Here is a 24,700-nt window from a genome sequence, read left to right as displayed (position 1 = left end):
CTGATTATGAATAAAAAGAGACAAGGAACCTCAGATAATTATACATGTATATTGATGTATACACATATCGTTTACGTAAATTCACTTAGTAATATAAAATGACAGTCTTTTAATCAATTCTGATGTAATATATAAAAACAAATTGTGTATATGTACATTTAATAGAGATATATCAATTGATATTTGATATTTAGTTTAAATATATAGCACAAAATGATTACCGATGAGAAGTTATTTTTTACGAAAACAGTTCAACATTTGGCGAGATCGTTGGCTGGAATAAAACCTACACCATGGGAAAAGGTATTGTTTATTCAACAATTTACATTTTATAATTTTAACTAACTTAACAATAATCTCCAATAATCAATCTCAAATTAATCATTATATTATTGAAAATTATTATGAAACTGACAATTTTTCAAGTTTCATTTTCAAAATATTCAGAATATGTTCATAGAGATTTAAAAACCATCCTCGTAGACAATAGCTGCATTTTTTTTATGAATCATTTAATGTAATTTTTCAAACCTTCGTCAGCTGTCAAAAACTACGTTACGTCAAGTAACAAAAAAAAAAACACATAGTCATAGTTATTTATAAAATTTTGCACAGTAATAATAATTATAGTCATCTCTGATGTACAGTAAGATAATATAAAATTAATAATTTTTTTCTGTTTTAATTAACCAGGTGAATCGACTATTCAAATTATGTCCTCAAGAATCAGCACAAGGTGTGTTTCGCATCGACCAGCGAGGTCAGGATGCAGTAATAGCTCTTGGTATATATTTCCTGGAGTCTGGACTGCAGCACAGAGATCGAATTTTGCCTTACTTACTTCGTCTTTTGCGTGGATTACCTAAAATAGTATGTCTCGATGAAATAAGAGTAACTCCTGGTGAACGTATACCAGTAACTGAGAGATTCAGCTTCTGCTTGAACACATTGCTGAGCGACGTTGCTGCGAGATGTGATCCTGTTTGTGAAGAAATAATATCCACCCAAGTAGAACTGCTTGCTGCGCTGACGAATCTGATTCGTGGATGCAAAGACCAAAATGGATCCAGAGGAATGCAAGCTAAGATATCGCTTTGTAAATGTCTAGTGCCAATTTTGATTGGATTGGCGCGGGCAATGGGTCGATTTGCGTGTGTAGACCCTCCGTTACTTTGTAGAATTTTCCCACCGCGTGGTCTACCTGTAAATCCATCCTGTAATGAATCACCTCCTAACAAACGGCATTTAAGTTTCACTAATTTTCGTCCCATCATACCGCGATCTCTCAGTGGTAATTTGAACTCACATTTGACGATTGACAACGCCCAAGTTGCGTTGTCTATACCTGATGACTATCAAGCAGGCAAAAAACCTTCATTGCAGTCTTATTTGTCGGTGCCGTATGATCCTTCGACGTACTTCTTTACTCGTTATGGATCCAGCTTCAACCAATTTCCTCAAATGCGGTGTAACGAAAGTCCTGAAAAACGTACTGGGTTGTTGTTTGGCATTGTTCATTTGCAGAGCGTACTAGCACTTGCTAAGAAACTTTTGACTAAAGATACACTTGATTTTCTAGATGAAGAAGCACAACAGGTATTTTTTTTTTTTTTTTTTAATAGAAATGATATTGTTGATTTTTTAATCATTTTAAAAAAAATTAATCGTTTATTTTTTATAACAGGTTTATCATTCTGGACAAGTACAAATATTTCCCTACCGGTCATTCAGCGAAACGATGAATCTCGTAATGGTTGCTCTTTTGCGTGAACTTTTGCAAAACCAACGCGATTTACCAGCACCATTCACTAAAGATGTACAAGAATTTGTCAAGGGTCTTTTTCTATCAGGACAAACTGAGCTTCAATCTCGCCAGCATGATGCAAGTGAACGTGAGGATTATGATACTAATTTCCGGATTGTCAATCGATTCAAAGTTAATGTTATGGCCAACTCTGCCTGTGTTGATTTACTCGTTTGGGCTATTGGTGATGAAACCGGTGAGTTTTTTTTATTTAAGTAGAATTATAATAATTTAACACATTGATCATTATATTAAATAAATAAAATAAGTATTAAAATAATAATTCAGTGTTAATGAAATAAGTATAACATCGTCCAATGGAGGTTTACATTAGTCGTTAAAATATAGATGTAGAACAAACAAAATCAATTATATTTTTTACAGCTAACGGAGAATATGATTTGAGCGCTCTGTACGCGGACCTAGGTTCCATGCTGATTGGCGAGGGTATCAAATATTGTCCCTGTTTTCAAAATCGCGCATGAATTTATCTTTCATTTTCCTTACCTTAAAAAACAAACATTTTATTACAAAAATACCTAAAAATTTTGTCATGATTCATAATCATTATAAAAAATAATAACACTTGTGTTTTTTTTTTTTTTTTTTTCATTTTTCTTTATGGTGTCGTCTGCGTGCTGTGTAATTAATCCAACTAATCTAAATTGATTGAAAATAAAAAACAATTATACTTGTACTGAAATTAAACCATCTTGATATTCACACAATAATTAATCAATATATTTTTTTCAACAGGTGCTGATAGCCTTTGCAGCCGGCTAACAGAGAAAATAAATTCAAACCATGGGCCGACATTAGTACTAGCACACATGCCTTTGCTGATGGTGTGTCTCGAAGGTCTTGGAAAATTAGCCCAAAAATTTCCCAACATCGCAATCACTTCTACGTACAATCTTCGGGACTTTCTTATGAATCCATCACCGATTCTCGTTAAATTAAATGTACAAGTAAACGAGAAGCAAGCCAAAGACAATCAGTTCCGAGCAGTAGTTCAAGGTAAAGAATTAGAAGATTTGAAAGAAACAATATCGCCATCACAAGCTGCCTTTGAGAAACTACGAGATGCAGCCATTGGTAATCTATGCATCGCCTTAGAAGCTGCACAATTAGTTTACCCGAATTGTGTTCCTGCGTTAGTCAGCAGTGCGTCAACTCGACTGTGCAGTTTAGAAAAAAGTGACGGCTCTGAGCGTTTGACTAATCAATTAGTAGCGGAAAATATAATGATAATGCTTGGTCACGTCGCTGTTGCGCTAAAAGATACTCCCAAAACGACGAGCAGTATTTTGTCGTTCTTCGAGCAGAGTTTTTGCCGTGATCCAAGTTCTCTGGACAGCTTGATCGTCGACCAACTCGGTTGCATGATAATAGCAAAGTGTGAAGCCCGGAGTGAAATAATGAAAATGTTCTCTGTATCACTGGAGTCCAGTTGCGCAGCTTTTGCTACAAACGTCGATCGAAAACAATATCGACATGTAACTGGAGCTGTTACTAATGCATTGGCAAACATAGCGGCTAATTTGCAAGGCGAAGACGAACTAGACAAACTTCTGAAACGTCTGCTACAGCTGTTTGTATCGATGGGTCTAGAAGGCAAACGACAGAACGATAAAATGATGACGACTGCAGTGACAACAACAAACTCCGTTAGTACTATGACTAAAGATACAAGTGTCGCTGGAAATTTAGGTGCTCTTATTCCTGTAATAGCAATTCTAGTACGCAGGTTACCACCAATAAGACAACCAGATCCACGAGTTTTGAAATTATTCAAAGATTTCTGGCTGTACTGCGTGGTATTTGGTTTTGTACCGGTAGAACCAAGTTCCACTAGAGTATGGCCAACTGAATGGTATGAGGGAGTGAAGGAAATTTCAATAAAGTCTCCGTACTTAATTGCCAAAACAAACGCTAAATTGGAAATGCGAGAACTGCAATACACATCGGCTGTACGAAATGAAAGTGTATCAATAAGTGAGCTTCAGGATTTACGTAATCAGATTCTAAGGATGAGTATAAGGTCAAGCGATGTCGCGGCTTATGTCGCTAAAATGCAATTTGCTCAGATAACATATTTATTATCTGTATATTGGGTCGAGACACTGAGAGTCGGTAACAGTCCCGATCCAAGTTTGCAACCAATAATGGAGTATCTAAGTGATTCAGATTTACAAAAAGATAAAAGCGGAATGTGGCAATGTATATGCAGCGTAGGTGATTCAGTATTTGCTAAATTCAAAGATGTGATGCAAAAGAAACCAAAGGATGAAAAACGTGAACGTGAACTTGAAAATCATGCACAATTTCTTCTAGTCAATTTCAATCATGTTCACAAACAAATCAGACGTGTTGCTGATAAATATTTAAGCGCGCTCGTCGATGCTTTTCCTCATCTTCTATGGAACTGTCGAGTGCTCTGGAGTATGCTGGATATATTGCAGGTGCTGGCTTTTTCGCTTCAGTTGGATCCTAATGAAGAAACGCCGACACTTCACATTCCCGGGACTCCTTACAATATTCATTTGATGGATACATTGGAAGCAAGGGCCAAAATAGTCGACGACTTTGCCGCTAGATGCAAAGAAATAATTCAAGAAGCCATGAAATGGGCTCCACACGCCGTGAGGTCACATTTACAAGAGTATATCAACCAGATTCCATCCTCAGGAATGTGGCATCACACTGGGCTAGCTTTAGCGACGGATTCTGTTCTAGAATTCATCGATCTCGCTACACCTTCAACTGGACCCGGAAATACTAACTCCTTGGACAAAAGACGAGACAACAAAAGTGCCAGTTCTTGGCTGCTATCAATGATGTCCAGACGTTCGTGGTACGCCGGTGAAGTGACAGGAATGCTGGCTCTTGCACGTGCAGAATCTCCCAGCAACGAGACGTCTCCGGATGAAGGTAGAAGTATCGTAATAGAACGTGTAATTTCAGCAGTTCGTCACACTTGTCAAAGTCGCAACGACAATTTGCATCAAAGTGCTTTGTGGCGTGCAACTGCGCTGTTGATTTCTATGCCAGGACTTCACAGGAGATTACTTCACGTAGTAGCCAGCTCACAGACCGAATTATTCACACACACAGCAATGTTAACCGCTGTTGAATGCTGGCAGTGGATTTTAACAGCTCGGCCTGACTTAAAACTTCGTTTTCTTCAAGAAATGCTAGCAGCTTGGCAGCACACCGTTGACAAAAAAATGGGTCTATTTTCCCCAGAAACAGACGAAGTCAATCCTCTGGCAGTTTACGAAGGCTGTGAATTGGCGCCTAACCCTCCTTATGTAAAACCACATGAAATTTGGATAACATTTATTATTGAGTTGATCGAAACAGCTAAATACTGCTGCCAAGAAACAGTTGAAATGATCGCAATGCTTTTACACCGTTCGTTACCCATGACTGTTGGTACGGCATCTTCTGGTCCAAATTTGAATCGACAGATAGCTGCTGTTGGAGCTCGTTTCAAGCTACTTTGCTGTGGATTATTACTTCTCCAAGGTGACACGCTTTCGAAATCTCTCAGCAAAAACGTTTTGCGTGAGCGAGTTTACTATAATTGCTTGGATTACTTCTGCCGGGAGCGGCAAACTCCTACCCAAGAACCCGAACAAATGCGTGAGGATCTTGTCACATTGATGCGATTCTGGCAAGTAATGCATAGCGACAAGAAGTACTTAATGATGACCGGAGAAGCAGACTTTGAAATGCTGATCGAACAGCAGACCAATTTAGCCTCTATAGAACCGGCTACGCCAATGAATTCATTGACTCCCACGTCACGTGATATGAAACAGCAGTCGAGTACTTGGATTAACACAGTTCCTTTGTCATCCAGCAGCACCGCACTGGGGAAACGAAGCAATCGAAGCAAAAGAATCCTTCACGGTAACGTGATTGTCAAAGATTACATAAAAAAGCGTAACTTGATTCTAGAATTACTGGCCGTTGAAATAGAATTGCTGGTTGTATGGCATAATCCTGGTGGTAGAGCGGAATTAAGTATCCCAGGTGAAGCTTCTATCGCTGAGTGGCGAGCTAAGTCAATGAACGAACGCTGGCGAGACTGTACTCGTCTTGCTTGGGACATCAGTCCAGTTTTAGCAGTTTTTCTTCCAGTTAGGCTGAAAAATTCTGATACTATCATCAAAGAAGTCTGTCGGTTGGTGAGACTCAAACCAGTGCCTGTTATGCATGTTCCTGAAGCTCTCCAGTATCTTGTCACGACGGATACTCTTTTGAATGACGCTCCTGAGCTGGTTTATATGCTGACTTGGGCTCGGGTATCGCCGATTCAAGCACTCGCTTATTTCTCACGTCAGTTTCCTCATCACCCAATCTCAGCACAGTACGCTGTAAGAGTTCTCAGCAGCTATCCAGCTGATGCTGTTCTATTTTACATTCCTCAGCTGGTGCAAGCTGTTCGACACGATACTATGGGATACGTAATAGAATTTATTAAAGCCATTTCTAAGAGATCGCAGGTGGTTGCGCATCAACTGATATGGAATATGCACACCAACATGTATATGGACGAGGACAAGCAAATTAAAGATCCGGATCTTTTTGACACGCTTGATGGATTAGTCAAATCTATTCTGGGCTCATTATCGGGGCCAGCTAAACAGTTTTATGAACGCGAGTTCGACTTCTTTGAGAAGATTACAAATATTTCTGGAGAGATAAGGAATTATCCGAAAGGGCCTGAAAGACGTGAAGCTTGTTTGAAGGCACTGCGTAAGATATCCGTTCAACCTGGATGTTATCTTCCGTCGAATCCTGAAGCTATGGTGATTGATATTGATTACAACAGCGGTAACCCTATGCAGAGGTATGTTTTATTTTATTAATTTATTTATTTATTTAACTGTGTTTAATGGATGATAGTTTAAAATTATTATTTTTTTTTTTCAGTGCGGCGAAAGCACCCTTCTTAGCAAGATTCCGAGTCCAACGATACGGAATAAAAGAACTGGAAAATATCGCGATGGCTGTGTCAGCAAACGCCAAAGTTGAAACAAAGTGTGCTGGATTAGAGACATGGCAAGCTGCTATATTCAAAGTTGGAGATGATGTTCGACAGGATATGCTGGCTCTTCAAGTTATTAGTATCTGCAAAAATGTATTCCAAAAAGTTGGATTAAATTTGTTCCTCTTTCCTTATCGGGTAGTCGCTACTGCTCCAGGGGTATGTGATTTTATTTATTCTTAATGATATTAAAGTTTACAGTCACTTGATCATTTTTTTATTTTATTTAACAAAAAAATTTATTCACAAAAATTGCATTTTTAATTCTTAAAAACTTCTACATGTTATTTTTTTTTTGTCATAATTTTTTTGCTTCAAAATGTTCTAAAAATGATCAAATATCTGCTAAATTAATTTTCATTTATTCTCGATAATTTACTACAAAAAAAAAAAAAAAAAAAAAAAATTATACCAAGATTAGTAATTTATTATAATGTGATATCAAATTAATATTATTATTTCAACAGTGTGGAGTGATAGAATGTGTACCTAATGCCAAATCAAGAGACCAATTGGGACGTACAACAGACTTTGGGATGTACGAATACTTTTTAGCAAGATACGGATCTGAGACGAGTAAAGAGTTCCAAACAGCTCGCCGTAATTTTATAAAATCAATGGCTGCATACAGTGTCATTACTTATTTGCTACAAATAAAAGATCGACACAATGGAAATATTATGTTGGATGATGAAGGTCATATTATTCACATTGATTTTGGATTCATGTTTGAAAGTTCACCAGGAGGAAATCTTGGATTTGAACCTGATATAAAACTTACTGATGAAATGGTACTTGTGATGGGTGGTAAAATGGAAGCAGCTCCATTCCGATGGTTCATGGAGCTCTGCGTCGAGGCATTCTTAGCCATCAGGTATTTATATTTATATTTTTTCAACAGAATTTTATTACTCAATATTAACTTATTTTTAAAATTATTTTTCAGACCTTATCAAGAAGCAATTATTTCTCTAGTCTCCCTTATGTTGGACACCGGATTACCCTGCTTTCGTGGTCAAACAATAAAATTACTACGCAGTCGTTTCGCACCTATGGCTACTGATCGTGAAGCTGCAATATTTATGGTGAATGTTATACGCAACAGTTTCCTGAATTTCCGTACCAAGACTTATGACATGATACAGTATTACCAAAATCAAATTCCATATTAAATTATTGTGTCTAATTATTGTTTTGGTGCCAAGCTGTTAATTAATCAATTCATTAATGTATATAATGTATGTTATCGCGGCGGGAAACGCGATTTATTTTAAATTAATGGGATATATATTCACTATTATTCAAATATTTAAATTATTTAACGTGTGAATTAAAAAAAATTATAATATTTATTAATATACTTTACATTCCATCTACCAATATCAATTGTGTTTACATAATTGCATTTTATTTTTAATTTATTAAATATTGATTGACTATGTGCTAACTCAGTTTCAATAATTGTGAGAATTGTTGAATTTTGTAAAAAAAAATGTCTGTATAATATATATATATATGTATATGGATGTATACAAAATCACTGAACTGTTTATTGTTGGAAAAATAATTAAAGAAAACTCTAAATTTATACTATTCGCTGAAATTATTGTAAATTTTAAAATATTAATTGTATATTCTTTATTTTCTACATTTAAATAATTACATTCAGTACTTAGTATTTTACTTTATCTCAACTACATTGTCGTTCAAACCGAGGTAAGTGATTTTTGGAGGATCTTCAAAAGGAGGATCGTAAACTTTGTTTGGAGTAACAGGTTTTAGTGGTTCCTTCTTTGCTACGTCTGACCTGAAAGATTTAAAAGTTTAATTTTAAAATCTCTGCAGTAAAAATAACAAATGTATTAGTAATTATATAAATATACGGGTGTCTGGATTATTGATAAATATTTCTATATTAAAAGAATAAATAAGACAAATTGATTATCGATGATGATACTTCCCCTGAAATTAACTCCATCACCAAAAATATAAACAACCGTTCTTTATAATTACAAATCAGTGACAGTAATAATAAATGAAAAATACCCTCCAGCAGTAAGCATTTTCGCAGTAGCCAAAACTTCTGGTGGTGTAACTAAACGTCTAGCATCTCTAGTATAGTAATAAACCTTGGACGTTTTGTGGAATGGACCACCAGGAATCGATGGAGGTGGTTGAGTACGTGAAACAAGTTCATCAGCAAATCTCAAATGAGGGACGAATTTTCTCTAAATCAATAAATAAATTCATTAGCTATATTATTATACAAAATATTGAAAATAAATATCACGTTACATAATGAAAAAAATTAATATGTAAAGTAAATATATTTTAAGGTTATAAATAATACATACACCTCGAATCAGTCGTCTAATTAATTGAACTGTTGGCCCAACATCACGATGAGGAATTTTCCCCGACATTTCAAGCAAATTTTTTAATCACACAATTGTTACTTAATATTATTTTTCGCACAATAACATCTGACATCCAATGTTGTTTTTCTTACTCCAATATCGAAGTTGGTATGATTTGGAGTCTCCGAGTCGAATCGATTGTTGTCAATGTGTCGGTAACGAAATTACCCAACTTACGGTAATCAAAATTTTTTATTTAAAAATGATTAAATGATTAAAAAATTATGTATATAAAAATATTTGCAATACCTTTGTGTGAATAATTTTAATTGTTCCAAAAATATATTATTTACTTAAAATATATGAATAATTAATGAACTCTCATTCTCAAAGTTTAAAAATAAAAACAATTTTTCGCCAGTTAAATCATTTAGTTATTTTTATTATCATAAATCATGTAAAAAAAGTAATTTTTTTTTTTTTAATAAATTCATGAACTGGTAACATTTTCTAATGATTCTTGCGTTCTAAAACAATCGCTGACTATCTTCCATTTGTCACCTGTGGCTGTTACTAAAAATACTTGATTAAATGGCTTAGCAGCTTTGTCACTGTATTTTACTTGGCCACCTACTTTGACTAGAAAAGTCAATTGTTCTTCAACTGCTGGACCTAAAATAATCAATACATTTATAATCATTAATACAACAAAAATAATGTTTCATATTTGCTACTTTCAGAACACTTACTGGTGACAGGTTGAGCATCTAACGATGTAATAGTATGATGAGATACAGGTAAGTTTATCCAAAACTTTTGAATCTCATCTTTTCCTTCAACTCCATTTCCATTCCATATTAATTGAGCCGTGTCAAGGTACAATCTTGCAATGTGCTGTGATTAAAACAAGTAAGATATAGTAAAAAAAATAAAATAAAATAATAAACAATAGAATCTATGTGAAAATGAAAAAAATTAACTTACATATCTTCTCTTGTCCAGACTTTCGTAATATAATTTCGTGAACTGTTCAGCTGTTCTACAAGCTTCATCAATTTTACTTTTCAGATCCTTTAAAAATAATAAATTAATAATTAGTTGAAATAATCAATAATAAAATAGAAGATGAACATGAAAATAAATGAAAACCTAACCTGTTCCATGTTTCAAATTGGAATTTAAATAAAAAAAATTCTTATTGTTTATTTATTATTCTAAGCAATTAATAATAAATTATTTAACAATTGAGTTGATATTTTTGCTTAAACAATAACAACAATTCAACACATGCGCTTTGTGGGTATATATAGCTGAATTCTTTCAATGCAAAATACAAAACACAACACACATTACTGTATACTAATAATCATAACATATATAAATTATGTTATAATATATGTAGATGAGTAGGTATTGATCTAAACAGCTGATGATAAAACTGATGCAATATTTATTTCCAAGTAATAAGAAATTCTCATACCTGATGTATTTATTTTTATGGGTCACAAATTTATACGATTAATTTATTTGATAAAACATTTATAATCCACGTTGACATTATTAGTAATATTGAATTTTAATAATTTTGATGACTGTGTAGTAAAAAATGGGTTACATTGAATTTTTAAAGTGAGTATTAATATAGAACAATTTTTTATTTATTATTTTTACCAAAATTAATAAAAATTATTTCTTACAGAACCACAATAACTACAGTTTTTAAAATAACACTCATCTATCTAACTTGTGTGTTTAAAACAATAAAATTACTTCCTACTTATTTCAAAAAAAAATTTTCTAAAAAAGATTTTAATTCCAAAGAAGTTATTGGAATTTTTCATCCTTACTGCAATGCTGGAGGTGGTGGTGAGCGAGTTTTATGGGCGGTTGTCAAAGCTCTCCAAAAAGAGTAATTATTAAATAATCTAACAGTTATATTATTTATGTATATGTATAAACTACTGTTTAATTTTATTTAGATATCCTGATGTACATATCGCGATTTATACCGGCGATCTTGAAGTAGCGCCAGAAGAAATGATTAACCGTGTAAAAAGGACATTCAACATTAAAATAAACCCCGTTGAATTTATTTATTTACATAAGCGCAACTATGTTGAAGCTGAGATGTATCCACAATTTACTCTGCTAGCACAAAGTATTGGATCGTATTTACTTGGATTGGAAGCTTTCGAAGCGCTTCAACCAGGTATTAATTATTACTTTTTAAATTCTAAATCATTGATAAATGTAATAAATAATAACAATTAATAATAATTATTATTTCTTTTTGTGACAGATATTTTTATAGACACTATGGGATACGCATTTACTTATCCTTTATTCAAATATATTGGATGTTGTCGTGTAGGATCGTACACTCATTATCCAACAATATCTACGGATATGTTAAAACATGTTTATCGCAGAGTTATTTCTCATAACAATCGCAGAATAATTGCCACCAATCCTTTCTTTTCAATGGCTAAAATAATTTATTACAGATTATTTGCAATTGTAAGTTATATTTATGACAGTGAAATTAGCAGACGTTTCAAAATTATTTTATTTTTTTTTTTTATTAATTAAATTAGAACTGAAAAATATTATTTTAAATTGCATTTATAACTTTTCAAGTTTTTTACATGACAAAATTTTCTTTTTATTTATTTTTTTTAATAAAAAAAATCCTATAAATTGTCAGATGTCTGCTAATTTTATTTTCATGTTATATTTATAAAATTTTATTTTAATTTTAATAATAAATAATATTAATAGTTTAATTATAATAAATATTTCTACAGCTCTACGGTTTTATGGGTCGTTGTGCAGACGTAGTAATGGTTAACTCTTCATGGACAGAAGACCACATAAACGCAATATGGAAATGTCCTTTAAAAACATTCCGAGTGTACCCTCCTTGTGATATCGAACGCCTTGTAGAAATGCCTCTTCTGGCAGATGACCAAAAAGGCGAAGTGGTAAGGATAGTCTCCGTCGCTCAATTTAGACCGGAAAAAAATCATCCACTGATGCTGAGGATAATGTACGAACTGAGGTCTATCGTCAAAGAAGAAGTTTGGGAAAAAGTGCGTCTAATACTCGTTGGCTCTTGTCGGCATGACGAAGACAAGAGACGAGTTAAAGACATGGAAGATCTTTCCAAACATTTGGCTGTTGACGAGAATGTTGAATTCAAACTTAATTTGCCATATGAGGAATTGGTAGATGAAATGCAGTTAGGTACTATTGGGTTACATACCATGTGGAATGAACATTTTGGAATTAGTGTCGTCGAGGGTATGGCTGCTGGACTTATCATGGTTGCTCACAATTCTGGAGGCCCTAGGTAATGTTAATCAATGATTAAATGATTTTATCTGGTTAAAATTTTTATTTTATTTATTGAATTTTTTTTTTTTTTACAGAGCGGATATTATTGAAACACAGCTCAGCAGCCAAACAGGATTTTTAGCGACTGATGCTGAAGAATATGCAGCAATAATTGCTAACATAATTGAAATGGACCAAGACACTAAAGACATTATAAGAAATGCTGCCAGAGCTTCAGTGGATAGATTTTCTGGGCAACAGTTTGAAAATGAATTCATCCGTATCATAAAACCACTTGTTCATACCAAATAAAAAAATTCATATTTTATATTCAATTATAAGTTATAAGAAAAAAATATTCAGTTCCTTATTTCATATATATTTTAATAATTTATAAAAGTTATTTCTTGTAATTTTGGTTAATTAGCGGCATTTAACAAACCACATCCATCGCACTCGAGAATATACTGCTTTGAGTCACCGGCGTCCCGATTCGTTATTACTTGACATCGAAAGCCGCGATCTCCTAGCATTAATTCGGCTACTTTTATTGCAGTCTCCGTGTGAAGAGTAAGTTGTTGTTTGCCTAGTAGCAGTCTCGAACGACCATGCGCCAAAGCCATCAAAAGTACCATCTAAAAAATGGATAATTTTTATAATTTATAAAAATAATTATACTCAAGTCATTAATAACATTGAAAAAAATTAATTACTTGATCCTGCATATGCTCATCAATGCACGAGCCATCAAGAATAGGATTAATAATTTGCTCAGCAGCCTCAGTAGCGGGCTCTGATTTACTGTCACGACGATTTGAGCCTAATCCAGAGCCTCCGAAAACAGATCCACTGTTCAGTTGACAGACGACACTATAAATATAATTTTGATTATAAAAACTTGTAAAATTTAAAAGGAATAAGATGTAAATGATTACTTGATGCCAGATCCATTGCCAACAGCCATTTCTCTATCTTCTCGATAAGCTTCAATATTAATTGATGGAACTTGAATATTATTATCAGTCAATTTTTTATGTATTGTATTTTTAGTCACTTCTGCCATATTGTAAGCCTCCTAAAATTTTCAAAAATATAAATAATAGTTTATTATATAATAATAATAATAATTGTTAAAGTGATGAATACTGTACAGATAAGGGAACAGAACCAGCAACATAAGCCCATCCTGAAATACTTCTTATGTCACCCAGCTGCAGCATCTCAACAGAATTCAAACTTTTTATTGGTGGTATTCTGAGATGAATTTCTCCGCCTCCTTTTGGGTAATATCCTCTACAATTAATAGATATTTTACAATTAATTTTAATTTTAATAATTTTATTAATTTTACTTTCTTACCTTTTTAAAACAGTAAAGTCAAAATCAGCACCAAATTTATTTAACCAAGGTCGAAATACTTCTGTGAGATATTCAATGTGAGGACCCATGGGCACGTTTGTTCCTCCTCTAAGAATGAGGGTGATTGGGTCACCAGGAGGCAAAAACAGTGCTATGGGCAAAGCGACCTGAGCGAGCAAAATTGTACAACCTGCAGTTTGGGTATCAGCATGAAAAGTTCGCTTCTGTGTTTGACTTAATACTCCTGGAATGAATTCTAATCGCGTTGAGCCAGGGTAAGCGCCCTTTACCTGAGCATTACACATACTCTGTGCGATTTCCACTCCTATAAAATAAAAAAATTCAAATTAAATTAAAATTAACAGATACCTAAAAATGTTTATGATTTTTTCAATAAATGAGTTATTATAAAAAAAATTTTACTTATCAGAACTTGAAAAATTTTTAAATGATCAGACGTCTGCTGACCATTTTATAAAATTAAAATGATACTGAAATTGAGAGACATGTGATAATTTTTCTAACAAATAAATTAAAGCAAGAAAAATTTATTTAAAAAATTCCATTCTTAATAGCTCTAAAAAATTGTAAATGCAATTTTTTAAAAATAATTTTCTAGACCTATTTTATTTTTCAAAAATAATCAAACAATTATCAAGTGTCGGCTAATTTCAATTACATAAATTAAAATACATATAACAACGTTTAATAATAAAATTTCATCAAGTACCTTTAAGATGTTGGGCGGCTAATCCTGGCTTTGGACGTCCAGCTCGTATATTTTCAATTTCAATCGGTATTTTATAAAGAGCACTCAAACTTATTGCTATTCTCAGTACTTGTCCACCCTTTGAACAATTATTAATTCAATAAATTAATCACCAAGTTTATCAGTTCAATATTAATTATTTAATTTTATACTTACCCCTTCTCCTAGACTTCCATCAATTTTCATCACTGACATGACTTTAAATAGCTTTATTTTGATATTATAATTAATTAATGTATATGTGCAATAATTACTTATGCAATTTTGATAAAACTTGTGATAATCAAAAAATATATAAATTATTGTTATTAGTTGTTTGTTATTTTAAAAAATTGAAATGTTTGTTTACATTAACGTCAATTGACAAATTTAGAGTGATACCTTCTTTTAGATTAATCTTTAACGAGCGTCTGCATCTGCACGTGTGCTGTCTATCTTTCTCTTTATAAATATAATTTGTCTCCCAGTACTTCTAGACTCCCACCACTGCTTTCTTTACTATCCCTGGTCTTACCAGAAAATTAAATCACTACACAAATAGTAGCTTCCGACGACAGAATTCTCAAATAGGTTATAATTATAATTGCATAAAAAAATAATTAAAAATAAACAAATTTCAAACTTGTCATATGTCAAAATATTTATTTTTAATTGTCGGTAAGAAAGTTTTCTAGTTGAGTCAGCTGACTCCGAACAGCAATAAATATTTCAGAGATTATGACAACACTGTACCTGTATTATCTAATTATTCATCAATAATAATTGAATTTATTAAAAAAAAATAAATAAATAAATAAAGGTAAGAAATTTTAATTATAATGAATGCTTTTAGTGATTATTATTAATGAATTAATTAGTAAAGATTGTTATTTTTAGAAAATATGAGACGCAAAGCAGGAATTGGAGCTATTCATAAGCAAAAATTAGAACAAGAGAAGTACAAAGATAAAGGTACAGCAATTCAAGAGAATCAGTTTGAACAGATGACCAAACATATGGAGATGTTTCGAACAAATCTTGAAGAGTTTGCAACCAAGCACAAGAATGAAATTAAGAAAAATGCTCAGTTTCGTAGACAGTTTACGGAAATGTGCGCGTCAATAGGTGTAGATCCGCTGGCTTCAGGAAAAGGTTTCTGGTCAGTACTAGGAATCGGAGATTTCTATTACGAGTTAGCGGTACAGATTGTCGAAGTTTGTCTTGCGACAAATTATAAAACTGGTGGTTTGATATCCCTCGACGAGCTCAGGGACCGGCTGATTCAAGCCAGAGGCAGGCGGAAAGAACACCAAGAGATAACTAACGAGGATTTATTGGCAGCGGCTAAAAAATTAAGAATATTTGGCAGCGGGTTTTCAGTTTTGCCAATTGGCCGGGGAAAATATTTAGTGCAGTCGATACCCGGCGAGCTCAGTATGGACCACACGGCTGTGCTTCAGCAAACAAGCATCGCCGGGAATGCTTACACCTCAGTTTCATTATTGGAAAGTGAACTTAAATGGGAACGCGATAGAGCGCAAAAAGCTCTTGATCACATGGTTAAACTAGGACTTGCTTGGCTTGATGACCAGGATGAAAATGGAAAGCTTTATTGGTTCCCCAGTTTATTCACGGCGTGTGTCAATTCTAATTCTTGCTAATTATTAATTACTAAAGTATACTCTCATAAACTATAATATAATAATAATAATAATAATGATAAGTAAGTTTAATAACATTCATTTAATAAATAAAATCTTTTTATTTTGCACGACAAAAATATTTGGGCTTTATTTACAGGTTTACCACTACTTGCGGTTGAAATGAATTTAAAGCTCTGTCACCTTGCACCTTCACCATGATCGTATCTGAATAACATTTTAACATTTATATGGATTAATATAATTATGTAAGTTGATAAATACTTCTTTTATAAATTTATTTTTTACCTTTCCATCAAGTGAGCACGTTGTACAGCGACTATCTGTTGTCGACAAGTCACTAATTCTTTATTAAGTTCTTCGTTTTCATTTTTTAATATACTGACTTTTGAACGGAGTTCTTTGTAACGGCTTTGAAATTTATCGGCTAATGACTGGGCCTCTTCTTTCCACCTGTAATGATTAATCATTCAAAAAGTATTTATAATCCTGATTGAAAATTATAAAGATGGAAATTTCTTTTATTATAATGATAATTACTTGTTAGACAGTTTCTGGTGGACTTTGACGTATCTCGTTAACTCAGATATTTTTTCTTCGTATTTATCTTGCATTATTTTTAAATCAATTGACTTATCCAGGTCCATTGATTTATTTTCATTGATAAATCTGTAAAATAATTTCATTAAAAATAAAAAAATAAAAAATTTTAAATCATATCGAGGGTTTTCTAACGCAACAACGTATCTCGATTTTTGAAGATGAAAGGGTTCAACTGAAAAATTAATATTTAATTATAAACGCGTTACTGAAAAAAAATATTAACCAGATTAATAATAATTACGAGAGTATTTAAAAAAAAAATACAATTGATAAATATTGTTTTTAGATGAATATTAATTTTTTATAAGCTATTTTTCACCTCATCTCTAAAATTGTTATTTTTGAGATACGAGATTGCGTCAAAAAACCATCGATATCAAAAATTAACTCACATCGACTGATGTTTATACTCTTGAGCATTTTTCTCCAATAAATTTATTTTCTCCAACAGTGAATTGGCTCTAGTAGTTGCTTTGTCAGCTAAATCATTAGCTTTTCGCAGTTCTTCTTGCAGTTCCCTCACACGGGAGTCCAGCAAACGACGTTCGTTATCACGCCGAGTTATTTCGCGATCAAAAGTTAGTTGTAGTGTTCTCAGCTCATTTGAAATACCATCGCGTTCTTCGAGAGCCCGCGCAAAACGTTTTTCAAGACCAGCATACCTCTCAAAAGCATCTTTGGTTCTGTCGTCAGCTTCTTTGACCCGATCCTCAACATCTCTCATGCTGTACATTTGATTCCTTCTCAACCGATCGTTGCAACTTGCCAATTTTTCCTCGAGCTCATTAACTTTGTTATCAGACTGGCGAATCCTATCTTCGTATTTACGCCTACAAGTTTCTTCGCAATTTTCAATCTTGTACTCAGCGTCCTTCAACTTTTGCTCCAGCTCAATGGACCTTGAATTACTTCTCTGCAGCATATCTTCTGAGCTATGTCGCACTTTTAGTAGTTCTTCTTCATACAATCTAGACTCTCTTTGTACGCGATCAATAAGCGTCATTTTATCTCGCAGTTCCGCTTTGAGTTCTTTTATTTCAAATAAATACTTTTGAATATTTTTCTCGTAGTTACTCTTCAACTCAGTTAACTCTTTGTCTAACCTTGCGGTAAATTCTTCAGCCAAATTAGCCAGTCGATTTTCTAACTTTGATTTCTCCTCAATAACTCGAGCTTCGCGCTGTAAAACTGTTTCTTTTTCCCTTACCGCCGTCTCTATCAACTCAATAGCTTCAGCAACTTTTTCTTTAGACTCTAGATCCTTAGCAGCTAGTCTATTGGCAAATGCTTTCATTTCTATCAGCTCATTGTCGACTTTTAATTTAAGATTCTGAATATTCTCAACTTGTTGCTTAGCATTGATACAGTCAGCCTTTAAAATTTCAATAGTTTTGCTACTTGTTTCTTCTTTAGACGTTAGTTCATTTTGTAAATATACTATCTTATTTTCTAAATCAGTCTTTTCATTTTTAAAAAGAGTCAACTTATCTCTAGTAGACTCCCACAGGGTTTGGTGTCGAGTGAAATTATCTCTTACTTGAATAAGCTTTGCTTCTAGTACCTTAATAGCTTCTGAATAAGCTTCCTTAACACTATTTATTTGCTCTTCATAATACTTATTTGTTTTACCATCGGACGGATGAGTTGCTTTTAATTCTTGCTCAAGTACATCAACAGCTTTCAGAGCCATTTGCCATAATTGAAACATTGACTCTTTCTCCGATTGTATTATTGATATCTGTTGCTTTAAATTGTCTATATTTTCTTGATTACCAGCATTATTTGGACACTCTGTATTATTGGCATGTTTAAATGATTCGCGAGCTAAGTCAGACGCATTTTTATTTTCTTGCTTCAAAATTTCTATCTCTTCTCTCAAACGCTTCTGCTCAAGCTGAAATAATAATTAAAATTATTTTCAGATCAATGCAATAAATAAATTAAGTAACGTACCTTGCAAGCGTTTAAATCTTGTTGAAGACTTTCTACTATCGTTTCATACTCTTGGATGATTAAATTTTTTTCGTCAGCGCTAAAATTAAAATAAGTACGAAAGTGACTGTCAAGAATAAGTACAACATATAATTTTATTTTATACAACTAATAACTAATGTATCTTAATAAAATATTTTGACATTTATGGTTATGCTTTCTTACCCATTTTCACATGCTCGATATATTTCAGTCTCCATTATTTTGTTTATATTTTTTATTTATCAAATTAGTTTTTAAATATCCAGTGGCTAGATAAAAATATACAAAAAAATATTTTTCTTGTATTTATTAAAAAAAAATTCATAGTATAATTGTAAAAATAAATTTTTGATTGATATTTTAGTTTGTTGTGATTATAAAAAAAAGGAAAATAAAAAAATTATAATAATCAACCCCAAACAACGCAGACGTCAAAGTGTACAAACATTAAAAGTCCGTAGGGTCTCACTTGAACGATTGCGCTCGTTAGTAATTTATTTAAAGTAATACCAACATTGTAAAATGACGTAATTTTCTTGGAATCGGAGTGTGACTAATTTCCAGCATTACTTTGGATATTAACTAAACTATACATAGACATGTTGATAACAAAATTTCCTATAACATTTATTTATTGAAATTAATTGTTTATATAAAAATATTGAAGATAAAAATTTATATGAAGCAAATTTTTTTCTAAAATTTTGTTATGGTTTAATTTAATTTAATCATCGATTTTATGAGTTAATTTTCTTTTACAATTATGATGTATAGTTTGGTTACAATCTTGCCAATATAATTTTCGTGGGTGAAAATTTACTTCCTCTCTAATTTTTGAAAAATAATAAATAAATTTACAAATGGTGATTAAAACTAGGTAAAATAAATAAATTATTACTTATTTTGAATTACAAAATAAATTTAATAATTTTCTATTAAATAATTTCATATTTATGAGGAGTAAAACGATCAGCTGCTGGTTATTATCATCAGCTGATATAATTTATTTGTTGAAAAATAATAAATGTGTATAATAATTCTAATAATTCTAATTATAATTCAATTTACATAGGCTTGATTCAGTATAACAAGAAGTAAAAAGTTGATAAAATTAATTAAAATCCTGCAACAATTACAATAAATAGATATAAAAATATTTGATGTAATAATTGTAAATCTAAAAGTTCAAGGTCAAAGTTGAGTAGCCGTTGCCCGGGTCCAGGACATTAATGAGAAGATGGCGCTCCGGTAAGGACAATAAAACAGAAAAGCCGATTCGCGGCTATATGGAGGAAGGTGTCTAGATATAGAGTCCGAGTCCGGCTATCTACTGCACAGCTTACCGTCGTCGGTCTGCGTCTGAGAGCAGTAAACACCACTCCATTAGTATGGAGTTCAATAAGTTGCTTAAACAATAGTGTCTACAACAAAAACAAGTTAATTGTTACAATTATCGAGTACAGTGTTTTGTTTATCATTACAATTGCGGCCACTGTTTGATAATTTAAAGCAAGTGTGATGTGTTCTAGGTGAAGACGCGAGGGGTAACGTCATAAGCGGGGCAGAGGGCGATACTCCAAAGACCCTAGTGGTGTGTCCACTCGGAGGGAGAAAAGGAGGGAAAACAACAACGATAATAACAATAATAATAATACACTTAATAATGAAACAATCAAAAATATTATTATTGATTTAATTATTTTTAGGACAATAAAAGCAAGAGTAATAAATAAAATTAAAAGGTTAAATTAAAAAAGTAACGGGAATAAAAGGGTGCTGTGTTGTAAAACTAGTTGGAGTTGATGTGCGTGAAGCGGGCGCGTGGTACGCTCGGCGCGGCGACCACAAATGAGCTCGGTAATATCATCAGCCTCGGGGGCGCCAGAATTAAAAAAAAATGTCAAACGTATCCCCATCGTCACAATTATTAATAAATGGTGATAATGATGTTGTAGTTGCTGGTAATTATCAGGAGTTTCACGTTTTGGACACTAATCGGTTGGACATAAGTGGAATTGGTGTCGCCTCTGACTTAGGCGCAATTGTGGAAGGTGTCACATCGACATCAGCATCCTCGGTAGTTGTTGTTGACTACCATAACCATCCGGAGCTACAAAATACACCCTCGTCTACTTCTACATCGTCTTCTTCGTCTTCATCTTCATCCTGTTCGTCATCATCATCCTCTACGTCACTGCTGTCACTTGCAGACCAAAATATTTTGCAGCCTGGTGCTGTTGTTGTTGTTAACTGTGTTGGGAGTGAAGGTACCGGTACCGCTACCGGTGTCGCTGTTAGTGAAGGTGACGGTGAAACTAGTAACACTAATAATATTAATAATAATAATAATAATATTGATATTGATATTGATATTGGTATTGATAGTAATAATTTAAATAATAGTGATATTAATAATAGTGGCAGTAGTGCGGCAACAGCCGCCTACAACATGGTAGCGGCGATGAACGAGCACTTGTCGTCCTCATCGACGACCAACAGCGCACGTAGTACGAGCGCGCAAAACGAATTTATAATAACAAGTGGACACGCGGCTACTGACAACGTTGAAGATATTGTCGGCGACAAGCCAACTTCTGCTGGCATACTTACTTTCCCCTGTGACTTTGATCACATGTATGCCAGCATGACTGACGGTGGAACCCCGGCAGTAGCCGCGACCGCAACATCGACCCTCGGAGTGAGCCCTCTCAGGGGCAACGAGCCACGTCTTAATGATCTCGCGGAGGTCAAGCACCTTAAGGAATTGTTATTGCTGCATCTTGACCTTATTCAGCAGCAATCTGAGCAAATAGTTACTAAGGATAAATTACTGGCTGCTCTCAGACAGGAAAATGAAACGGTAGGTTACTTTAATATCACCATTGTAATATTTACAATTAAAAAATTCATGAGTATTTTAATAAATAAAATAAATTTTATAGTTTTTTTTCTATCATTTGTTAATAAGTGATTTGTTTATAAAAATCGTCTGTCGTCTATTTTCAGTGTCAGAAATCTTGATCTATTATTTTTAGACAATCAGCTGATTTTTAGTCTTGTAATTTTTTATCTATTATTCTTGTTTACTTCTACTAAAAATATATTTAATAATTACCTTTTATTAGTCATTTGTCAAAAAATAATTCTTTTCATTAAATTATTGGTTTATTTTTATTTTCTTAAATGTCAAAGATTTGACTTTGACAAAACCGCACGATGGCGCACCGATCAGTAATTTTTTTTTTTTTCGTTTCTAATGATAAAATAAAATATGACTTTATCAACTGAATTTAGGCGCGTAATGGCTTTTTAAAGAAAAAATACCGGTGTACTGTGTTATTTACAAAAACTAACCATATTCTTAATTCGCACGGAAGACGTTGTGTTGTGTTATGGCTAGTTATTTGTAATTAAGGTTATAAATATGTATTATAAAGGAATAAAAATGTTACAGCTCAAATTGCGACTGGAGCGTATGGACAGACGAGTTAATTTACAGAAATTACGATCAGAGAGTACCGAAAATTCAATTGCATCGGACATTGGACCATGCTCACCGCCCAGCCTCCATTCGGTAAACATTGTCACACCACTTATTGTCAACGAACAGCATCACAAAAATATTTCCGCCGAGTGTAATAGTTCTCAGTACAATGAGAGCTTTAAAATACGTCTCAACACCAGCGGGGGAATTACAACTGTCAAACAAGAACATACCAATGATAATTTGAATAAATTAGACATCAAACCAGACATCAACGTGGCCAGCGGTGGTGATGCCAGACTTGAATGGGAGAGTAAGAGAAATAAAAGAAAATCAGATCCAACACCTTTGCCAAGCAGTGGTAGTAAACGTAAACGTGGTGTTTCTTGCTCGTCAACAATTAGCAATGACACGACCTCCACGATTCCCGAAGGCAAAAACTCAACCCACGATTTGAACAATAGAAAGTCTGATAAAAAAGGCAAGTCAATTATTAAAAAAGAATCATTTTTAACAACTGAAGAGCATTATTATACGGCTATGGGTGATCCTCATTATAATCTAAGGACTAAACCTGAACTAGAGGATGATTCTAATAATTTAGAAGTACCTAGCTGGAGAATAAAGGTTTACACTAGTTGTTATACAATGGAGGGTACTGAGAATTTGGACGATGAAATTTTTAATAAAAGACATTTGAAGCTGGAAAATGATGAAAGAAGGAGAAAACGATGGGATGTACAAAGGATAAGGTATTTATTTATATATAAATAAATAAATATCAATATAATTTATTATATAAAAATTAATTGGTTGAATTATTTGTTTACAGAGAACAAAGGCATATTGAAAAACTAAAACAAAGACAAGAGCGTCAGAATCATCAAGCGACTTGTTACAACACTAACCACACTGGACCATGTCCGTCTAGTACTGAGGAAGAAGTCATCACTACGCTATGGCCAGATGTGGATCAAGTACAAAGTCTCCAAGTTGATCCTGAGCTACCAGTATCTGCATTTGGAGCTCCCATACCTAGTTTTACCCCTTCGTGAGTTATTTTATCTATTATTTTTTCATTGATTTTTTTAGTTGAATTTTTAGTAATGTAATTGTTTATTACAGTGAATTTTCTCTTCCGTGGCTCCACTCGGCGAGATCCAAAAGCCGGCGACCTAAACGATCAACTGGCAGAAGAAAATCTCGGAGATAAGCATTAGAGGACCTTTTTATATTTTATTTTATAATTAATTATATCTAGTTTATATATTTTAGTTTAGTTTTTATTAAATCAAAACTTTAATTTAATATTATTTTACATTTCACGTATTTAAATTTTTACTCATGATTCCTGTGCAAAAAAGGCCACCAAAGATGTTTTTTTATGATTCAATTTTTTCTTTGCTTCTTTTTATACTGGAAAAAAAAAAAAAAAAAAAAAAAAAAAATGACTGAGCGTCAGGATAAAAAGTGTTTAATAGTTTTTTAAATATTAATTTCCATGCTTAAAAACCGAACTTTTTTTAAAAGTAATATTTATTGATTTTTTTAAATAGTTGAATATTTGTAACTTTTTAGGAACATTTCATGATTTTTTGTTTCCATAAAATTACCGAAATTATTTTGTTTTATGAAATTTTGTCTTCAATTAAATTGATAGTATATTTTTTGTATGATTGTAAAAGTTTTAGAGAAAATTATACGATACAAATAAAATAATTGTCAAAAATAGTCTAGGATCGAAGAAACAAAGCCCCAGCTAAAAGTCTCAAAATGCGTTTATTCTTTTTATCTATAACACTCATTACATTACTTATGACCATTATTTAATATTGGTGATTAAATTAACTAAGTGAATAAAAATTAATTGTTAAGTAATGAAAAAGATATGACTCATTTATTTTGTAATGGATGTATTTTAAAATGAAATTTGGGGACAAATTATAATAAAAACATTATTAAATATGAATTGATAAAAAAAAACATAACATACAGAAGTATGATCAATATTTATTTAAAAATTTAATTTAACTTTGAAATTGTGAAAGAAATATTATGTTCATGTTGAAATATTATAAACGGAAATAAAAATAACCGTCCAGTTATTATATTAAATGATCAGGTATCAATAAAAAAAAATATTTAATCTGAGGTTTTGTGAGCCTAGCAAAAGTACAATTAAAATGTAAATAAAATTTTTATTAATAACTTTTATTTTTTTTTTATTTCTATTTAATAATTATAATTTCTTAGAACTATTGTTAAAAAGAAGCTTTATTTTATTTTCCATGAAAAGTAATTCGTTAATTACTATTATAAAT

General features: G+C 32.7%; 8 protein-coding genes across 11 annotated transcripts; 4 read left to right on the top strand and 4 right to left on the bottom strand.

Moving 5' to 3' along the window:
• Positions 1–62: 62 nt before the first annotated feature.
• LOC123261915 (phosphatidylinositol 4-kinase alpha) lies at positions 63–8,337 on the top strand. The gene is made up of 7 exons (XM_044723796.1): positions 63–303; positions 694–1,596; positions 1,685–2,000; positions 2,561–6,662; positions 6,746–7,019; positions 7,328–7,734; positions 7,807–8,337. The coding sequence occupies exons 1-7, from the start codon at positions 214–216 to the stop codon at positions 8,030–8,032; spliced, it is 6,318 nt and encodes a 2,105-aa protein (XP_044579731.1). The 5' UTR covers positions 63–213; the 3' UTR covers positions 8,033–8,337.
• Positions 8,338–8,483: 146 nt separating this feature from the next.
• Positions 8,484–9,417, bottom strand: LOC123261916 (NADH dehydrogenase [ubiquinone] 1 alpha subcomplex subunit 7-like). The gene is made up of 3 exons (XM_044723797.1): positions 9,215–9,417; positions 8,907–9,088; positions 8,484–8,667 (listed from the first exon to the last, which is right to left on the bottom strand). Exons 1-3 carry the CDS (start codon positions 9,281–9,283, stop codon positions 8,541–8,543), a joined length of 378 nt encoding a protein of 125 aa, XP_044579732.1. The 5' UTR covers positions 9,284–9,417; the 3' UTR covers positions 8,484–8,540.
• A 221-nt stretch (positions 9,418–9,638) lies between these two features.
• LOC123261914 (NTF2-related export protein) lies at positions 9,639–10,561 on the bottom strand. Its single transcript, XM_044723795.1, has 4 exons — positions 10,372–10,561; positions 10,202–10,288; positions 9,967–10,111; positions 9,639–9,889 (listed from the first exon to the last, which is right to left on the bottom strand). The coding sequence occupies exons 1-4, from the start codon at positions 10,378–10,380 to the stop codon at positions 9,708–9,710; spliced, it is 423 nt and encodes a 140-aa protein (XP_044579730.1). The 5' UTR covers positions 10,381–10,561; the 3' UTR covers positions 9,639–9,707.
• A 41-nt stretch (positions 10,562–10,602) lies between these two features.
• On the top strand, positions 10,603–12,908 carry LOC123261910 (GDP-Man:Man(3)GlcNAc(2)-PP-Dol alpha-1,2-mannosyltransferase). The gene is made up of 6 exons (XM_044723790.1): positions 10,603–10,846; positions 10,917–11,126; positions 11,197–11,426; positions 11,517–11,734; positions 12,022–12,566; positions 12,646–12,908. The coding sequence occupies exons 1-6, from the start codon at positions 10,824–10,826 to the stop codon at positions 12,860–12,862; spliced, it is 1,443 nt and encodes a 480-aa protein (XP_044579725.1). The 5' UTR covers positions 10,603–10,823; the 3' UTR covers positions 12,863–12,908.
• On the bottom strand, positions 12,907–15,251 carry LOC123261911 (RNA 3'-terminal phosphate cyclase). Of its 2 annotated transcripts, XM_044723792.1 has the most exons (8): positions 15,060–15,251; positions 14,835–14,951; positions 14,640–14,757; positions 13,910–14,234; positions 13,702–13,843; positions 13,486–13,625; positions 13,264–13,420; positions 12,907–13,185 (listed from the first exon to the last, which is right to left on the bottom strand). In XM_044723792.1, the coding sequence occupies exons 2-8, from the start codon at positions 14,871–14,873 to the stop codon at positions 12,970–12,972; spliced, it is 1,137 nt and encodes a 378-aa protein (XP_044579727.1). In that variant the 5' UTR covers positions 14,874–14,951; positions 15,060–15,251; the 3' UTR covers positions 12,907–12,969. The 2 variants fall into 2 exon arrangements, with proteins under 2 accessions (XP_044579727.1, XP_044579726.1); XM_044723791.1 differs by having other exon boundaries at positions 14,835–15,251.
• A 96-nt stretch (positions 15,252–15,347) lies between these two features.
• On the top strand, positions 15,348–19,065 carry LOC123261912 (vacuolar-sorting protein SNF8). Of its 2 annotated transcripts, none has more exons than XM_044723794.1 (4): positions 15,348–15,477; positions 15,555–16,374; positions 16,458–16,566; positions 18,844–19,065. In XM_044723794.1, the coding sequence occupies exon 2, from the start codon at positions 15,560–15,562 to the stop codon at positions 16,316–16,318; it is 759 nt and encodes a 252-aa protein (XP_044579729.1). In that variant the 5' UTR covers positions 15,348–15,477; positions 15,555–15,559; the 3' UTR covers positions 16,319–16,374; positions 16,458–16,566; positions 18,844–19,065. The 2 variants fall into 2 exon arrangements, with proteins under 2 accessions (XP_044579729.1, XP_044579728.1); XM_044723793.1 differs by having other exon boundaries at positions 15,555–16,380.
• On the bottom strand, positions 16,243–19,527 carry LOC123261909 (trichohyalin-like). Of its 2 annotated transcripts, XM_044723789.1 has the most exons (7): positions 19,079–19,527; positions 18,875–18,953; positions 17,314–18,815; positions 16,859–16,987; positions 16,607–16,771; positions 16,458–16,525; positions 16,243–16,374 (listed from the first exon to the last, which is right to left on the bottom strand). In XM_044723789.1, exons 1-6 carry the CDS (start codon positions 19,111–19,113, stop codon positions 16,498–16,500), a joined length of 1,938 nt encoding a protein of 645 aa, XP_044579724.1. In that variant the 5' UTR covers positions 19,114–19,527; the 3' UTR covers positions 16,243–16,374; positions 16,458–16,497. The 2 variants fall into 2 exon arrangements, with proteins under 2 accessions (XP_044579724.1, XP_044579723.1); XM_044723788.1 differs by lacking the exon at positions 16,243–16,374 and having other exon boundaries at positions 16,400–16,525.
• Positions 19,528–20,074: 547 nt separating this feature from the next.
• LOC123262076 (male-specific lethal 1 homolog) lies at positions 20,075–24,518 on the top strand. The gene is made up of 5 exons (XM_044724087.1): positions 20,075–20,352; positions 20,425–21,755; positions 22,350–23,131; positions 23,212–23,430; positions 23,505–24,518. The coding sequence occupies exons 2-5, from the start codon at positions 20,793–20,795 to the stop codon at positions 23,590–23,592; spliced, it is 2,052 nt and encodes a 683-aa protein (XP_044580022.1). The 5' UTR covers positions 20,075–20,352; positions 20,425–20,792; the 3' UTR covers positions 23,593–24,518.
• Positions 24,519–24,700: the final 182 nt, after the last annotated feature.

Source organism: Cotesia glomerata, linkage group LG3 (genome assembly GCF_020080835.1).
Source record: "Cotesia glomerata isolate CgM1 linkage group LG3, MPM_Cglom_v2.3, whole genome shotgun sequence".
Taxonomy (NCBI): Eukaryota; Metazoa; Arthropoda; class Insecta; order Hymenoptera; family Braconidae; genus Cotesia; species Cotesia glomerata.
Note: the sequence above shows the minus strand (reverse complement) of the source record. Positions and strands in the feature narration are given on the sequence as shown.

Coding starts and splice junctions, on each gene's coding strand:
- LOC123261911 (XM_044723791.1), bottom strand. CDS start 14,873: ATGTCAGTGATGAAAATTGATGGAAGTCTAGGAGAAGGG. Junction 14,758..14,834: donor ATGGAAGTCTAGGAGAAGGG/GTAAGTATAAAA, acceptor AATTGTTCAAAG/GGTGGACAAGTACTGAGAAT. Junction 13,844..13,909: donor GACTTTACTGTTTTAAAAAG/GTAAGAAAGTAA, acceptor TATTAATTGTAG/AGGATATTACCCAAAAGGAG.
- LOC123261909 (XM_044723789.1), bottom strand. CDS start 19,113: ATGGAGACTGAAATATATCGAGCATGTGAAAATGG. Junction 16,988..17,313: donor GAGTATAAACATCAGTCGAT/GTGAGTTAATTT, acceptor ATTATTTTACAG/ATTTATCAATGAAAATAAAT. Junction 16,526..16,606: donor CGTGCTCACTTGATGGAAAG/GTAAAAAATAAA, acceptor AATGTTATTCAG/ATACGATCATGGTGAAGGTG.
- LOC123261912 (XM_044723794.1), top strand. CDS start 15,560: ATGAGACGCAAAGCAGGAATTGGAGCTATTCATAAGCAAAAATTAGAA.
- LOC123261914 (XM_044723795.1), bottom strand. Junction 10,112..10,201: donor GTCTGGACAAGAGAAGATAT/GTAAGTTAATTT, acceptor TTTTAATCACAG/CACATTGCAAGATTGTACCT. Junction 9,890..9,966: donor AGATGCTCAACCTGTCACCA/GTAAGTGTTCTG, acceptor TGATTATTTTAG/GTCCAGCAGTTGAAGAACAA.
- LOC123261915 (XM_044723796.1), top strand. CDS start 214: ATGATTACCGATGAGAAGTTATTTTTTACGAAAACAGTTCAACATTTG. Junction 1,597..1,684: donor TAGATGAAGAAGCACAACAG/GTATTTTTTTTT, acceptor TTTTTATAACAG/GTTTATCATTCTGGACAAGT. Junction 2,001..2,560: donor GGCTATTGGTGATGAAACCG/GTGAGTTTTTTT, acceptor TTTTTTCAACAG/GTGCTGATAGCCTTTGCAGC.
- LOC123261916 (XM_044723797.1), bottom strand. CDS start 9,283: ATGTCGGGGAAAATTCCTCATCGTGATGTTGGGCCAACAGTTCAATTA. Junction 9,089..9,214: donor TTAGACGACTGATTCGAGGT/GTATGTATTATT, acceptor TTATTGATTTAG/AGAAAATTCGTCCCTCATTT. Junction 8,668..8,906: donor AAAATGCTTACTGCTGGAGG/GTATTTTTCATT, acceptor TAAATCTTTCAG/GTCAGACGTAGCAAAGAAGG.
- LOC123262076 (XM_044724087.1), top strand. CDS start 20,793: ATGTCAAACGTATCCCCATCGTCACAATTATTAATAAATGGTGATAAT. Junction 21,756..22,349: donor TCAGACAGGAAAATGAAACG/GTAGGTTACTTT, acceptor AAAATGTTACAG/CTCAAATTGCGACTGGAGCG. Junction 23,132..23,211: donor TGGGATGTACAAAGGATAAG/GTATTTATTTAT, acceptor ATTTGTTTACAG/AGAACAAAGGCATATTGAAA.
- LOC123261910 (XM_044723790.1), top strand. CDS start 10,824: ATGGGTTACATTGAATTTTTAAA. Junction 10,847..10,916: donor GGTTACATTGAATTTTTAAA/GTGAGTATTAAT, acceptor TATTTCTTACAG/AACCACAATAACTACAGTTT. Junction 11,427..11,516: donor TTTCGAAGCGCTTCAACCAG/GTATTAATTATT, acceptor TTTTTGTGACAG/ATATTTTTATAGACACTATG.